The 17,336-nt window shown below is 45.7% G+C and overlaps 1 protein-coding gene and 3 pseudogenes across 2 annotated transcripts; 1 reads left to right on the forward strand and 3 right to left on the reverse strand.

The window, feature by feature from the left end:
• Nucleotides 1-691: 691 nt before the first annotated feature.
• On the reverse strand, nt 692-2,576 carry LOC109130126 (pentatricopeptide repeat-containing protein At1g34160-like; annotated as a pseudogene). Its single transcript, XR_002036245.2, has 2 exons — nt 1,147-2,576; nt 692-1,056 (listed from the first exon to the last, which is right to left on the reverse strand). The product of XR_002036245.2 is annotated as a pentatricopeptide repeat-containing protein At1g34160-like (transcript).
• Nucleotides 2,577-2,920: 344 nt separating this feature from the next.
• On the reverse strand, nt 2,921-9,522 carry LOC104759674 (putative F-box protein At5g42430 pseudogene; annotated as a pseudogene).
• A 1,166-nt stretch (nt 9,523-10,688) lies between these two features.
• On the reverse strand, nt 10,689-11,927 carry LOC147923602 (F-box protein At1g31080 pseudogene; annotated as a pseudogene).
• Nucleotides 11,928-14,187: 2,260 nt separating this feature from the next.
• Nucleotides 14,188-16,631, forward strand: LOC147923603 (uncharacterized). Its single transcript, XM_087496493.1, has 5 exons — nt 14,188-14,596; nt 14,650-15,228; nt 15,307-15,417; nt 15,490-16,061; nt 16,140-16,631. The coding sequence occupies exons 1-5, from the start codon at nt 14,188-14,190 to the stop codon at nt 16,629-16,631; spliced, it is 2,163 nt and encodes a 720-aa protein (XP_087352619.1).
• The last annotated feature ends 705 nt before the right edge of the window (nt 16,632-17,336 follow it).

Consider the following 17,336-nt stretch of genomic DNA (forward strand, 5'->3'; position numbering starts at 1 on the left):
CGTTCTTGTGTTGCTCTGTTTTTCTTGCATTGCTTTGTTTCACGGATTTATCCAGCTCGACCCTGCACTCGATCTACACTCGATCGAGTGCCTGCTCGAGTTTATCCCCAGAACTCTTGTTTATGATTAGTAGTTGTCCTGTCTTATCTCTAGTCTCATTCTATTTGCATTCCTGTTGCATTTGCTTATTTTCCTGTTCATTATTGTCTTGCATTAGTTCATTAGCATAGTTTCTATTTATGTTCTAGCTTCATTGTAGTGATAATCATTTTGTTCCATTTATATTCAGCATCTAGTTCTAGTAGTTTTACTTTCTACTCATTACATTTCATTAATAGGATTGTTAGTGACAAACATCCTTTGCATATTTGGCTTAACTTAGGCTCATATACACATCCTGATTGTTCACAACCCTCAGATTGGATTGACACCTCTTGTACTATAATTGCATAAGGGAAATTGAAACACCCTGCCATTCATTCATTTCATATCTCACCATTGCATACATCCATCAATCCATACCACTAACAAAGTGTGTTTCAGAGAGGCTTCGCGTCCGGCGTGCCCTCAGTTGCTGTTGTGATCTAATTTCATCGACGTTGTTTTATACCTTGTTAAAATTAAACATGGTAATATGGTATTGTTGTTTCACACTGTCATGCTCATTACCCATTAGAGATAGTGTTCGAGATTTTCATGAAAAATAACATAATCAATTAATCATCACCACCCTTAACTTTGTAACGTCACCAATAATCTTTGCAAGAGCATGAACCACCTTTGAACCGATGAAATCGAACTCGATCCCTAACAATGATCTCTCTGTTATAAATCTTTGAAATATGTTTGAAAACAACGTGACAGTCCCCACAAATTCTCAGGTTCTTTATAACTCTCACCGGACACTCCTCTTCCGCACCATCCATCATCATCAGTCCGTAGGCCACCGCCAATTTCTCGCTGTGATAGCACAAAGCGTTCTCTTTCTCTTCCTCTCCAATGTCGTGCAACACGAGTCCCGTCTGGGCCACGTAACCATCCTCCCTTATCTTCAACCTGACCTCATCAACCAAAACCCAAGAAGTTAAATAAATCCAAAAGCATTAGAGTTTTGCCAATCTCAGCTGTATATATTGTATTCTATACCTGATCTCGTCGATCTTCTCATAAATCTCTCTCCACTGTCCATGAATCTTGTCACCATTGTAGAATTTATGAATCGTTCCTTTGGCTTCTATGTAGCTAAGACCGGGAATTTTCTTCACTTGTTTGGTCTCCATATCATCTCTCACTAGTCCTACGTCCTTCCACCGTCCCTGCGCTGCATAAACGTTCGATAGCAACACAAAATCCCCGTCGTTGTTAACACCCATTTCATTCACTTTCCTAGAAGCTATCTCAGCCATTTCCACATTATTGTGAATCTCCGAAGCTCCAAGGAGGCTCTGCCACAAAACAGGATCCGGAACCATCGACATCGAACATATGATGTCGTGTGCTTCTCTCAGTTTTCCTGCTCGGCCTAACAGATCAACCACACAACCGTAATGCTTCATGTTAGGCTCGACTCCGTTACGAGCCATGTTGTTGAACACTGATGTCCCATACTCCACTAATCCTGCGTGTCTGCAAGCGGTTAAAGCAGCTAAGTATGAGACATCATCAGGCTTGATACCATTAACTTCCAATTTCTCGAAAATCTCTAGCGCTCTGTGCGCTTCTCCATGCACTGCAAACCCCATGATCATAGTGTTCCATGTAACAACGCTCTTCTTACCCGTGATCTGATCAAACACTTGGAAAGCTTTATCAACAAACCCGCATTTGGAATACATATCAATAGCCGCGTTGCTAACAATCACGTTATGATCCAAGTTTGCATCTTTAAAGTAACCATAGATCTTTTCACCTTCCTTAACAGCACCCAAGTGAGAACAAGCTCCCAAAGCAGCAACAACAGTTATTTCATTTCTTCTGATTCCTTCTATTTCCATTCGTTTATACAACTCCAACGCCTCACTCGCTCTATTCCCCGACGATAACCCCGAGATCAACGCATTCCACGAGGCGATGTCTCTCACAGACATTTCGTCGAACAACTTGTGCGCACTAACCAAATCTCCATTTTTAGAGTAAGCATCAAGCAACGTAGTACCGAGACGCGCGTCATCGGAAAACCCAAGACGACTAATCTGACTATGAAGCTGAACCGTAGCGGAAGAACAAAGCGCACGCGCACAAGCTTTAAGAGTGAAAGAACAAGTCAAAGCGTCGACTCTACACATAGCCGACGTTTGCCGCAACATTGAACGAAACCATGAAAACGCGAGTGACGGCTGAGGACTAGAGGCGAATCCGCGGATGACGGCGTTCCAGTCGTTGGTTAAAGGTTTAGGGCTGTGACGGAAGATTTTTACGGCGAATGAAAGGTCTCCGAGACGCAGCGTTCGAGAAGACGAGAACGCAGGAAGGAAGATTGAAAATGGCCGGCGGTGAGGAAATGAGATTGGAGTTGTTTGATTTGAGAGAAGGTGACGCATCTCTGTATCATCGTCTCCATGTAAACACGAGCCATTCCATTCCACGATTCACCAAATTAACTTGGTACAAGGGATTTAATTGACCCGGTTTTGTTTTTTTTTTCATACCGAAACAAATTTAAACCGAAATTAAAACCAAACCAATGAAATAGCTAAGCCAAATAAAGTGAGAAACAAAATAGCTAAAAGACTCTGTGTTTGTAATATAAAGAAGAGCAACAACTCCAGGCTCCAGCTATGACTTTGAATATAAAAACTGAACCATTAAGAAGTTTTTAGATTACATGACGTTTACATGGAGGAGAGCTTTTATGTGATTTGGGGAGCAAAGGCAACAAATTTGTTGGAGGCATGAGCAACGGTCCTCACTTGATGCATGATCATGTTGCAGCATATGGTGTCTTCTTCGTAATATCAAAGTTAAGATCCTCTACATGGTCTACAAAGACGTAAACTTCATGATAATCGTCAGACCATTCTACACCGTCTTGTCTAGTAATACCTTGGATTTCAACACTTCGGAGGATGTTCCTTTCCGGATTAAAATAGAAAACATAAAACGGTGCAGATGCATTATCCTTCACCAAAACAATTTCACCTGAAGCATTCGCCCCAACGACGGAAATATACTGGTCATCCTTAACGACTTTATCCTCATCATCAGTCCTTAAAGTGTAGACATATGCAGAGAATTCCCGTTTCTCGATATCCTCTAGAACCCACATATCTAACTCAAGGGGAAATCCACTATGACAGGAATATGCCTTCAGTATCTTACTTTATGATGTAACGGATACATTAAAATGTAATCCGGTTTATGCTTTGGTTATCTTCTTTTGGTACCGGTTTGTGGTCCAAAGAATAGTATGTAAGGCAATGTTTGCCATTTCGAGAAACCTAATTAATGAGTATCATCTTTATTTCCCTATCTCTCTCTCTTCCTCATTTATCTCTTGCGGCGCTTAAGCTTGCTCACATCACTCGGAATCAGTCCTTTAAGGTGATCCTTCTCTCTCTTTGATCATCTTTCAGTTCTGTTTTCTCTGTTTTTAGTCTCTTGGTGAAGATCTAGAATAGTTTTTAGCTCGCTGATTTATTTACTGTTACATTGGTATCAGAGCTCTCGCTCCTTGGATCGACAAAAACCATGGCCGACGCTACTCGTTTCCAAACTCTGAGCAAACAAATCGACGACCAGAAACAGACAACCGACGATATCAAGGGTCAAAAAGCAGATCTGGTCAAATCGCAGACTGAGCTGGTCAAATCTCAGGCCAACCTTGAATCCATGGTGAAGAAGCTAGTGTTACAGAACACGGGCCAGTCAAGCGGAACCACTGATTCCCCGACGACGGTATCTGGTGAGGTAACCGCCGCATCTCAGCAACCGCGACCTCCAGACCCCCCAGATCTGTTGAACGAGTGCCACGCGTCCTCCGGGAAGCGACCTATGAGGACTGACCGTCTTCCAACCCACCCAATGGCACCAAACGGTTTATCCACGCGCCTGACCAAGGTAGGTTTCCCGATTTTTGATGGTACGTCGTTGAGAGACTGGGTATACCGTTGCGAGCAGTTCTTTAGCCTCGACCACACTCCCGCCAAGGGGAAAGTCCAGTTAGCTTCCATTTACATAGAGGGGAAAGCAACTCAGTGGCTCCACAACTATCTGAACAATTGTTTTGGTGTTTTCCTTTCGTGGTCAGAGTTTATCATGGCTTTGTCTAAACGGTTCGCAGAGGCCAACAACGACCCTCTGTCCGCTCTGGTGAGTATAAAGCAAGCTGGTGATTTGGTGGAAGACTTCCTAGAGAAGTTTGAAGATGCTCTAACCAAGCTATCTCTGCTGGACCAACACGCCTTAAGCATTTTCCTGACCAACCTCAACCCTCAACTTGCGTTACATGTCCGCCAGTTTGAGGTAACTGAAGTAGCTGAAGCCGCGCGATTAGCCAAACTTCATGAGGCTTATCTATCCCTCAACCAACAAAAACAACCTCGAGCTCCCTTCAGTCCCTTCCCCAAATCAAACACTTCACCCCACTACAGGAACCCAAACACAACCCCATTACTCCCGACACCCGAAAGCAACATATCCAAATATCCATCTACCAAGCCAAACACTTTCACCAAACCCCCCGAGAAAATCCCAAGGAAGTATTCATATCAAGAAATGCAAGAACGCCGAACCAAAGGGCTCTGTATGTTCTATGATGAGCCCTACTCTCCCGGTCATCACTTAAAGCATAAGAGGTCTCAGATATTTATGGTGGAAGTTGAGGAAGACGAATGCCCCGAGGGAGAAGAGATAATCACCAACCATTATGATGATCAGGCGGAAGAGATAACTGAAACTGGACCGGTGATCTCTGTGAATGCATTGAATGGAACCTCTGATTTCACCTGCATGATCATGACTGCATACTACGGTAAGCGAAAGCTTCATGTGTTGATCGATCCCGGTAGTACACACAGTTTTCTCAGTGTAGTTGTGGCTAACGAGATAGGCAGTCTCCTGGAACCCATTAAGCCAATACGCGTGATTGGAGCTTTCAGTGGCTCGATCATTTCCAAACACAAGTGTTCGGGTTTTTCATGTAGGATGCAAGGGTATGCGTTTGTCACAGAGGTGAGATCGATACCGTTGGATAGTTATGACCTGGTCCTCGGGGTGCAATGGTTGGTGACCCTGGGTCCAATATTATGGGATTTCTTGAATTTGCGCATGGAGTTCAAGTTAGGAGGCGTTAAGCATGTGTTGCGGGGAACAAAGGTTGTTTGCAAGGAAGTTAAAGGTGATAATTTGGACAAAATCATGCAAGAACCATCGCAGATAGCCCTCTTGCAAGTTCAGTTGCTCTCAGACTCACCTGATCAACCTTCTCTACAATCGGAAGCCCTTCTCTCACACATCGCCACACATCAGTCAGAAATGTCAGATGACCCTTCCCTGCAATACCTACTAGCATCTTTCCATGATATCTTCGAGGAACCCTCCGGTTTGCCACCATTTCGTGAAGGGTACGATCACAAGATCCCTCTGATCGCAGATGCAAACCCGGTGAGTCTCAGACCTTACCGCTATTCAACCCTCCAGAAAGATGTCATTGATAGGATGGTGAAGGACATGATTTCCCAAGGGATCATACAGAGTAGCACTAGTCCCTACGCTTCACCTATTGTGTTGGTCAAGAAGAAGGACGGCTCGTGGCGCCTCTGTGTGGATTACCGTGGTCTCAACAAGCAAACCATCAAAGATAAGTACCCTATTCCTTTGTTGGAAGATCTGTTGGATGAACTAGGTGGTGCTAAGTACTTCTCTAAGCTGGATTTGCGGACTGGTTTCCACCAAATCAGAATGTCACCCGAGGATGTATACAAAACAGTGTTCAAAACTCATGCGGGGCACTATGAATACTTAGTGATGCCTTTCGGCCTTACTAATGCTCCATGCATGTTCCAAGGGTTAATGAACCATGCCTTCCAAGAGATTGCCAGGAAGTTCTTACTGGTGTTCTTCGATGACATATTGGTGTACAGTGCCACATGAGAGCTGCATCTATACCATCTCCAACAGGTGTTCATTATATTGCGAGGCCAACAGCTCTTCCTGAAACCCTCAAAATGCACGTTCGGGGCCACCACCATCGAGTACTTGGGTCACTTTATCTCTGAAGAAGGTGTAAGCACCGACCCGGGTAAGATCAAGGCAATAGAGCAGTGGCCAACACCGTTGAACCAGAAGCAGTTGAGGAGCTTCCTGGGTTTGGTTTACTACTATAGAAGGTTCATCAAAGGATATGGGGTTATTGCAAGGGCTCTTACCAACTTACTTAAGAAAGATGGGTTCCTTTTGAATGCAGAAGCGGATCAGGCCTTCCAAAACCTGAAAAAGGCACTATCTACATCCCCGGTTTTGGTACTACCTAACTTCGACAAAACATTCGTAGTTGAGACCGACGCTTCTAATGTGGGCATTGGGGCAGTGCTAATGCAAGACCATCATCCTATCTGTTTCATCAGCCGAACTTTGGGACCAAGACACCAATCATTATCGGTTTATGAAAAGGAGTTGCTTGCAATGGTCCATCCAGTTCAGGTTTGGAACGCTTACCTCGCACATCGACCCTTCATCATCATAACAGATCAAAAGAGCCTCAAATTCCTTATGGATCAAAAGGTAACCACACCCTTTCAACATATGTGATTGTCTAAACTAATGGGGTACACTTTTGAGATACAGTATAAAGCAGGCAAAGAAAACCATGCTGCGGACGCTTTATCACGGGTAACTGGCTCACAACTTCTACAAATCACCTTGTCCCAAGCTCACGAGGGCTTCTTTGACTCGTTGAAACTTCTGTGGGAAACTGATGATCATTTGCGTAAGCTTATATCTGAGATCAAAGCCAAACCGGCCTCGCATCCAAACTATACCTTCACCAACGGTGAGTTAAGACGCAAGAGTAAGCTGGTAGTTGGGAATGACGCGGCAGTTAAAACCAAGATCCTCCAGTGGTTGCATGATTTGGCTATAGGTGGACACTCAGGTAGAGATGCGACTTTACACCGCGTCAAATCCCTATTCTTCTGGCCCAAAATGAGTCTCGAGGTCCAGAACTACGTCCGCAACTGCAGTATCTGCCAGCGAAACAAGTACGACATGGCTGCTAAGCCCGGACTGCTGAATCCATTACCCATTCCTAATGGTGTTTGGGAATCAATTAGTTTGGATGTCATTGAAGGTCTACCACCTTCATCCGGTAAACACTGCATCCTGGTGGTTATCGACAGGTTGAGTAAAAACGCACACTTCCTGCCTCTGCCACACCCCTATACGGCCTTGGATGTTGCACAGGTATACCTTGACCAAGTTTTCAAGCTTCACGGTATGCCTAAGGATGTCACCAATGACAGAGACCCCACGTTTTTGAGTGAGATTTGGAGAGAGATGTTCAGGGTTCATGGAACTGATCTTCAGTTTTCAACGTCTTACCATCCCCAAACCGATGGTCAGACAAAAATAACCAACAAAACACTGGAGACGTACCTTCGCTGTATGGTGTCAGAAGCCCCACAAACTTGGAGCAAATGGCTTCCTCTTGCAGAATGGTGGTATAACACTACCTATCATACTGCCATCCAGTCAACCCCCTTATGAGATCGTGTACGGGCAACCTCCTCCACTTCACCTACCATATCTCCCTGGTGAGAGCTCATCCGTTGTGGTTGATCGCAGTTTGCAAAAACGGGAAGAAGTGATTAATATGCTCAAGTTCCACCTGCTCAGAGCTTAGAACAGGATGAAGCAAGCAGCAGACTCTCACAGGTCTGAAAGGGAGTTTAAGATAGGAGACTTCGTCTATCTAAAACTGCAACCATATCGCCAGAACTCCCTTAAGTCAAAGAACGTCCCTCATAAGCTGTCCCCAAGGTTCTACGGCCCTTTTCAGATCGTGGACAGAGTAGGTTCAGTTGCGTATAAGTTAAAGCTCCCTCAGCAATTGGCTATTCACGATGTCTTCCATGTAAGCCAGTTGAAACTTTGCCCAAATCCTCCCTCGGACTCTCCATTGTTACCCCAATATCTGTTGGACATCGGCAACGCTAAAGAACCAGAGGCCATTTTGGATAAGAATGTGATCAAGTATCGCAACAAAGCCACCACAAAGGTTCTGGTTCACTGGAAAGGCTCAACACCTGCAGCAGCTACTTGGGAGTTCTACCAAGACTTCATCAACAAATATCCCACCTTTGATCCTTGAGGACAAGGATGTTCTGAAGAGGAGAGTATTGTGACAGGAATATGCCTTCAGTATTTTACTTTATGATGTAACAGATACATTAAAATGTAATCCGGTTTATGCTTTGGTTATCTTCTTTTGGTACCGGTTTGTGGTCCAAAGAATAGTATGTAAGGCAATGTTTGCCATTTCGAGAAACCTAATTAATGAGTATCATCTTTATTTCCCTATCTCTCTCTCTCTTCCTCATTTATCTCTTGCGGCGCTTAAGCTTGCTCACATCACTCGGAATCAGTCCTTTAAGGTGATCCTTCTCTCTCTTTGATCATCTTTCAGTTTTGTTTTCTCTGTTCTTAGTCTCTTGGTGAAGACCTAGAATAGTTTTTAGCTCGCTGATTTATTTACTGTTACATCCACCATACTGATCATGACTATGATCATACTTCATATTAATCAAACCTAGCTTACCCTTATAGTTTATCAATGTAGTAGTCGCATTCATATCGCAGGTGCCTGGATTTAAAAACTCAACCTTCTCAGACCTAACATCAAAACAACATAAAAATGTATACCCATAATCCCCGATGTAACATAAGTAATACAAAACTCCATCGATGCATATCCCATTACCCCTAAATCCACTATAAGGATGTGAGGGACATTATGTCGTCCTCCATCTCAGTTCTTCAGTTCCTAATGTCAGGATATAACGACCATTAACCAAAACATTGAATTGTTTGGCAATTGGATCGAACCCTAAAAAGCCACCTCCCCCTCTGTATGTTGTTCTCGGTTCAGGTAAGATCGCATACTGTCCCGTGCTAGGGTTACATATCGCATGCATTTCATTCATATCATATGTATCATGATTATACTCCTTTGAGATACGTATGCTAGGGAAATAGAGCAAACCAGAGGCATATCTACAACTCTCGTAGTAAATTAAGTCAAAAGACATCTTCATATGAAAATCAGCTGTGACAACAAGAGAGGACGGATTCTGAGGCTGAGGCGCCGAAAACAAAAACCACTCTCCGTCTTGTTTGACCCCAATTAAGAGACGTGGATGAGCCAACGACCTAGTCAAGAACAAGTCGGTAAATATGGCTCGCAAAGCAAGGATCCCCATAGCTTCGACACGCATAGCGAAACCTCGCGATTGATTTCGCAGGCAATCTCGAGAGTATATCAGAAATCATATCAATAAAGATGGAATCTGAGTTTTCTCCTCTATTCATGATCGTGTCGTGTGTTTGCTTATGGAGTTTGGGGTCGCAGGCTCTTCTCCCAAAGAAATTAAATAAAGGATTTAGTTAATTCGGTTTGGCCAAAAGAAAAACCCTAGTAAACATAATTCTGTTTGACCACAACAATAAACATAAATAAATTTTCATGCATGTGTAGATTATTTACTTTTTAAAAATTCTGTAAGAATATACGAATGTCAGTTATGTTTGTAAGTTGTTAAATAATTTTTGGATTAAATGTGGTTTTTGGTTTTCAGATTTTGCAAAACCATGAAAAAAGGGAGAAAAATCAAATATCCATCGCCATTCATATCCAGAATATTACGTTTGAAAATTTGATGAAAACCATATATAAAACCCCAAAAACCAATTTTTCATTGAAAATCGAAAAATTTTATATACTTTTTAGGGAATATATTTTATATACAATCATGAATGGGTAAAACTGATTATTTTCAAAATTAAACCCAAAACTAAAAACATTCAATGCTAATTAAGGCTATTTGATATCTCACGAATGGCTCGATTGCTTACGTTTTTTTCGTTTTGGCTACATGGCATGTCTAAGGTGCAAAAATACGTACTTTGCATCATTATCATGCACCCATCGTCCGCTCTTGTTGCGTTCTTGTTCATAAAACTAAACTAAACTAAAAAAAAAAACTACTAAACTAACTAAAAATTATTGCGGACATCGATGCTCTTGTTCTACTACGTACATCAATGTCGTTTTTACATGACCAGGCACCCTCGGATTTTGGTTTCTTCATGGGTGAATGCGCGAGTCATGTCTTTGGGTTCGGTCTTGCTTCTCTATTTTATATCATACCCACTTCAATAGGAGGACATGGACAACAACACGAAGCTAGAAAGAACAAAATACCAAAGCCAAGAGTGATAGATCTAACATGAAATCTGTAAATGAGAAGTATAACATCCAAAAGCAAAATAGCTTAGACTCTCTATTATATATATTAAGAAGACAACTTCAGCCCAAAATAGAGAGATTTTAGCTGATATTGAGAGCTATCAAGTTTTGACACCTATAATTAATTAATCATCTTCTAAAAAACTCAGAACATAATATTAATTTTCTCTCTCAAAAGTACCACGATCTTGTTGCAGGTGAGCAAGGGAACCTCACTTGATAATCTTCTTCAGATGATGTTGATGTGCTTTTGTTCTGGTCGGCTTATAGATGTTGCAGTATATGGTGTCTTCATAACATCAAAGTGAAGATCCTCTACATGGTCTACAAAGACTTCATGATAATCGTTAGACCATTCTACCCCTTCTTGTCTAAGACCTTGGATTTCAACATATTGGAGAGTGTTCCTTTCGGGAGTAAAATAGAAAATACAAAACGATTCACATGCATTATCATATTTGGCTATAACAATCTCACCTGAAGCCGTCGCCCCAACAACCCTAATATGATCGTCATCCTTAACAACTTTATTCTCAGTCCTCAAAGTGTAGGCATATTTAGACCGTTCTCGTTTCTCAGTATCCTCTAGTACCCACATATGTAACGTAAGGGGAAATCCACAACCATATTCACCCCTCAAGTCAAAATCAATCACACCTAATTTACCCTTATAGTTTATCAATTTAGTAGACCAACCATAAAAGCATTGACGAGCTTGAAGCTGCTTAAATTTCTCTGATCTGACATCAAAGCAAACTATAAAACAGTCACTTAAATCAACTCCCTTACCAACGTACTATAAAACCCCATTGATGCATATCCCATTACCTCTAGGTTGATGATAATGAATATATGAGGGAGAGTGGATCGTCCTCCACTGTTGATGTATGAAATCGACAATATAAATATATGAATCAAGTGGGACGAATCGGATCTGGTCCTTTTATTTAACTTAAGAATCTTAGTCAAGGGTTTTACAGAAAATGACAATTTGAGAGCTAAAATGCCTAATACGAAAATTAAAGCCTTTTCTCTCTCTAATTGCCCAAAATTTTGGATCTCTTTTCCTGACAATGACGTCAGGTATTTATAGTGGGACCTTGACCTAGGGTTTCTTCTGTCTCCTGGTAAAATGACGATTTTGCCCCTGCGGCCTGTTGGGCTAAATCCAAAACTTTAGGCCCAAATCTTCATGAAATCTTCTGCTTAGGTCTTCATATCCAATAATGGTCCCCCCCCTAGTCCGATGTGCGATGGCTTGCTTGAGCCCGTCGGATCCGACTACGCGTCTTCAGGTCCGTCTTGCGGGAAGGATAGAAGATTTCGGGAGTTTTGTTGCCTTCCGGAGGGTTCCGGGATGAATAGTGTGTTGCGCACGTTTATCGAGGTATCCGGGAGATTCCGGGATGAACAGTGCGTCGGGCACGTTTTTCGAGGTATCCGGGAGATTCCGGGATGAACAGTGCATCGGGCACGTTTCTCGAGGTCCGTTGGGCTTTAAACAGGAGCTTTGAGTATTCTGCACGTTTCCCGAGGCGCGGGAAGTAGAGACAACTTAGAAACTAGGGTTTTCTCGGTCAACGTGCTGGTCCCCCCATATATATATGTCTTTGACCTAGTCTTTACTCATTAATCTTCTTCTCTCCAAAAAGGTATACTTCTTTCCTCCTTCCCTTATCTCTCTTTCTTATATATTTTTTTTTTGGTTTGTAAGACCATGAGGCCGCCGCCGTGTGGGACTCAGTTCCCGGCCGCTGTCTGTTCTCGCCGGTGGGACTTCCTGGAATCCCCGCCGATAGCACCGCCGCCGTGGTTTCTTCGCCGGCTTTGGTCTTTGCCACTGTGGGAGGTCACTTGTCTCACCGCCGACTTGTCATGCCATGTCTCTGCTGCTCGCCCTACCATCTCTGCGGCCACCTTCTCACCGTCGGACTGGACCGTTAGGCGTCCTGGACGATGCGCCGCCTGCCGCTGAACTTGTCGTCCAGCCGTGTTTCTGCCGTTCTCTCTCTCCACCACCGCCGTGGCTACCTTCTCGCCGTTGGACTGGACCGCTAGGCGTCCTGGTCCACTGCGCCGATCAATTCCCGTGGTGAGTCCGTTTGGAGTCCCGACGCGCCGCGTCTCTTTGCTCGCCAGATCTAGACGAGACCGTTAGGTGTCTCGGCCCAGCCTCCACCCGGATCGTGTTGGTGCGGCGACGGAGTGGCAACGTGCTTGGTTTGAGGGAAACGCCGTGCTCGTGATGCGACAGTGGTAAGCTCGTGACATGTTTGCGAGATGCTATCAAGGGTGATACACGCGTGGACGGTTGTGGTCGAGGCAGGCGAGCTCGGTTTGGCGAGACGGAGGTGGACGAGCTCGAGTTTAGCGTTATGGTGGAGCTCGCAGGATGCTAATGTGCGCGATTGACGAGGCCAGGTCGGTGTGATAAGGGAGCTTGCGGGCGAATTCGAGGGCGAGCTCAAGTTATTGGGGGCGTGGCGCGCGGTACCTTGGTACGGAGACGAGCTTGATTCCGGTAAGGTGATGGACGTGGTCGTGTGATGATGCGGCGAGATGGCGTAGCGAGGATTGGTTCGTGCAATGTTATGCTCAAGGGTTTGGCAAGGTGCCTTGGTTCGAGGCGAGATGAAGGTGTTGCCAAGACGGGAGAGATGCTCTTATCGGCAGCGAAGTCAGAGGCGAGATTGACCCTCGTTGATGCGACGTGGCGAGGTCGAGATGTTGGCATGGGGAGATGGCGAAATCGATGATCACAGTGGTGCTAAGGTTGGCGAGATAGTCGACTTACGGCAAATGTTTGGCGAGATGGTGTTGTGCGAGGCTAAGGTTGGCGAGCTCGCATAAGAGTTACGGGATCGGGATTGATGAGCTCGCGCAATGGTGTGTCTGCGAGATCGTGGTAATGAACTTAGAGGCTGGTGAGACCAAAATTCTAGGTGGCGAAGTGGTTGTATTGTCGAGGTCATAAGGTGGTGAACTTGAATTTGCGTTTGCGGGAATGGCTGCGAGGTCATGACCGAGGCGAGGTCAAGGCTTGGGCGAGCTCGAATGGAGATCGTATTGAGCGGAGAGCTCGGCTTTGTTCCCGTGAGGTGGGGAGTGATGCAGTACGATTTGCGGGATGGTGAGGTTGACGCGCAGCAAGCAGTACATGGCGAGGTGGTATGCGCGTAACTTGGTGAGACTCTGAGAATGGCAAGATGGATGTTGCTCCAGGGCGAGATGGGGGACTGACGAGCTCGTGACTTGGCGACGCTGAGATAGTGGCGAGATGGACTGATTGGACTGAGTGGCGAGCTCAATTATGCCCGCGAGATGGAGTGCCGAGCTCGATGCTTATTCGATCGGTGTGACCATCAGTTCGGCGAGCTCTACCAAAGAAGTACGAGATTGCGGCGAGCTTGGCTTGACGAAAACAAGTTTGACGTGATGGAGCTCAACACTTTTCGTACGGAAACATTGTGGAGGTCGATATTGCCGCATATGGGGCCTTGGTGAGCTCAAATTCGGGACATCGTATGTTGACTAACTGCTGAGCTAGAGTGGCGAGATGACATGCTGGAATGCTTCGTGTTTGGAATTCGGCGAGGTGGAGGTGAGGTGGAACTCTTCGGAGGTGAGGTGGGACTGGCGAGCTCGCGCAGGGTAAGGTGATAACGCGTTTGGCGAGCTCGGTGTGCGTGACTTGGTGAGATCAAGGATAGCTTCGGAAAAAGGGTGAGATGGCGAGATTGACGAGATCACTTCTTCGTACGGAGCCTTCGGGGAGGTCGAGATTGCCGCGTTTGGGAGAGGGCACAAGATGGTGTGTATTATGCACATTGCTGGACGTTGTAACTCGGGTGTGGTCGTTTCGTATTGCATACCATGGCGTTCTCGATGTGGTTTCGATACTGACCGGTTGCTTGGTTGGCTTTGCCAGGTACCACACCATGGTCTCGGGAGATGACTTCTTTGGTGATATTCCGGAAGAGCTCGAAGATGACCAGTATGGCGCGTCAGATGGGGACCTCGACGAGACGGGAAGGGAATTTCCTTGGTGGGAGCCATCTGAAGGAAACGGTGTTATGACGGATTTGGCGGATCTTTCGGTAGATAAGGTCCGGGAGCTCGAAGTAATGTTCCCGACGGGTAACCAAGCGCTCAGTCTGATTCCTCTTCCTCTGGGTCGGCGTCGCGGGAAGGTTCTTCCGTTGGTGATGGAGTTCCGAGGCGCCATAGAGACCGTACGGGAAAAAAGGAACGCACTTCCCGTGACGCAGGGAGTACATTATGCGATGAGGATTCTATAGCCCGCGTCCTTGATCTCTTCCCAACGCCAAATGGTCTGAAATTCGTGCTGCCGAGTGAAGACAAGCACCCGTGGGACTGCCCTGAAGGTCACCTCTTCGTTTACGAAGATTATTTTACCGATGGCGGCCTGTGGTTTCCTATCCCGGAATTTCTGACGAGCTTTTGTGCGCGTCGAGAGATTGCGCTCTCGCAGTTGTTGATTTCCAGCGTCCGTAATGCAGTGGGGCTTGCGATAATTGGTAGCCATATGAAAGTCAAGATGAGCACGGATCTCTTCGAGTTGCTGACTCGATTTCTACGCGACAAATCGGGGCTATGCGTTGCCTGTTGTGCAGCCGGACTCACGATCATGAACGGGCAGAGGAGTCATATCCACGATTGGCGGAGGAGGTTTTTCTTTGTGGAGATAAACGACGCATCGGTCGAAGATCCCGGCACGACCTGTCCTACTTCTTGGAATTTCACCCCCGGTAGCCGTTGCTGGGTTGGGTTCCTATCGTTTTGGTGCTCCTAACTCTGTTTTCTGACCGTTCGTTTTATTTTTGCAGGAAAACCGCCATCTTCAGCTGCGCGCGATTTGAGTATTGTCGACAAAGGTGTTCCTTTTCTCTGGTGTAAGGCTTTGCGGTGGACGAGAGTTGTTTCTCATCTCAAGACTTGTGAGTTTCGCTAGTCTCCTTATTTTCGGGATTTATGTGCTTTCGTGACTAAGGCGTCTATTTATCCTGCAGGTTCGCGGACTGGATTGCAAATGGGGGACTGTCCGATGTCATGTTACGCTGACCTATTCGATGCTGAGGAGATGCCAGCTGTTGCTACCGAGGTTGTTGCGCCAAACGCCGAGATCGGCTTGGAGGTCGTTGCTGTGGAGCTCGAGGATGGTGAGGTACTTGCTCCCGTAGGTGAGACTGATCGCAGATCCCGTTCTGCCGAGGTCGCTGCTGCTCGTGCCGCGAAGAAGCCTTCCTCGGGGTCTCGTAAGAGTGTTTCAGCAGCTGGTGGTGATCGCTCCCGGAAGAGATCATTACGTTCGAGTCCTCGGAGTGATGTTGGAGGTAGTTCTAGGCGTCCTCACCACGCAGAAGATGGGCGCGGGGAATTCGACCCGCAGATGGAAGGTGGTCGTGAAGATGATCGCTCCTTCTCATTTCGCTACGACGTGAAGGACAAGGCGTTCGTTGGGAACTCGCGAGCTTGTGCAGACCTCGCCAACAGGATTGACGGTGACTCTGTTTTGCTTCTTACTTCTCGTGATCTGGCTTGTCAAGACTCGTACGAGCAAGCCGTTCGGAGACAATTTCAGGTTTGTGTCCTACCTCTCAGTTCGCCCCGATACGGATTTTACTTAGTCATAATCAGATTATTTTGTTTGGTGCTTTAGGCGATGAGTTGGATCAACCATCTCGCTGGCGACTGTGATGATAAGGTGCGCGCCGCTAGGAAGGAGGCCTCGCTTGCTCAGGATGCGTGTGTTCGGGCTGAGCGGTCAAGCAAAGAAAACGCAGCGATGGTCAAGGAGCTCACGGCTTCACTCAAGCAATCTCAGCGCAAGTTCACCTCCGAAACGGAGCAACTCAGAAAAGCAAGGGATGAGCGCGGAGAGGAGGAGCGCGCCAAAGCTGCTGTCGTGATTAGGGCGCGCGAGGAACGCATCGATCGTTTGAGGACGCACGTGATTGCAACACGCGAGAAACAACCACATTTACTTACTCTTAGCCAAGTGACCGGAACTAGGCAATGTTTGGCGAAGTTGATCAGTAGGGGTATTGCTATTCCCGAAGATAGGATGGCGCGTCTTGCTGCTGGCGAGAAGGAGTACACGGCGAAATCAAACGAGGTTGTGGTGCTGCCGCTTCACGATGATGATCTCTAGCCGTTCCCGGAAGTTACTGGTGGAGGTGCTGATGATGTCACAAACGAGTGATATGTCCTCGTATTATTGCTTGTTGTTCTTGCTTTTGATTTTTCCTTTTCTTATTGCAAACTCGATTGCCGATTGTTGCTTGTACCTCTTTTGTTCTGGATATTTTCGAACTTAGTTGATTTGATCTTTGACTGCTTGCTTCTTTACGCGCGAATATTGATTTTTGCTTATCTCCCGTTTGCGACTTCATTATGATGAAGTTGCTTTGAATTTATCTTTTATCGTTGCGGGGCATATTTTGCGGTGCAGGACGTCTCCTGGCTTATCCTGGATATGTTATTCCCCGTAACTGCAAGAGTAGACAAGACAAACTTGTCGTACTAGTTAGGTGCGTTCAGTCGTGAGCGGCTTACCCTTTGGGTGCTGCAGGAATCGCGAGAGTGTGCGAGTCTGGGCTCAGCTTATAAGTCCTTACCGAAGTAAGGACGTGGATTATTTCACCACGGCCCCCATGCGGAGCGCTTGCGAGTATGGACTCGGCTTTTATTCTTTACTGAAGTAAAGTATGGATTATTTCACCATTACATTCATGCGGAATGTAGAACTGTGCACATGGCCAAGGTGTCAGTGTGAAGACGAAGGATTTGCTCGAAAATTTTATTTTTTATTAAATTAATAGTTGGACCTCGTGAAAGGCTGCCTACGTACCCTCGA

The sequence above is a fragment of the Camelina sativa genome, chromosome 17, assembly GCF_030686135.1.
Source record: "Camelina sativa cultivar CO46 ecotype springtype chromosome 17, ASM3068613v1".
NCBI classification, from domain to species: domain Eukaryota; kingdom Viridiplantae; phylum Streptophyta; class Magnoliopsida; order Brassicales; family Brassicaceae; genus Camelina; species Camelina sativa.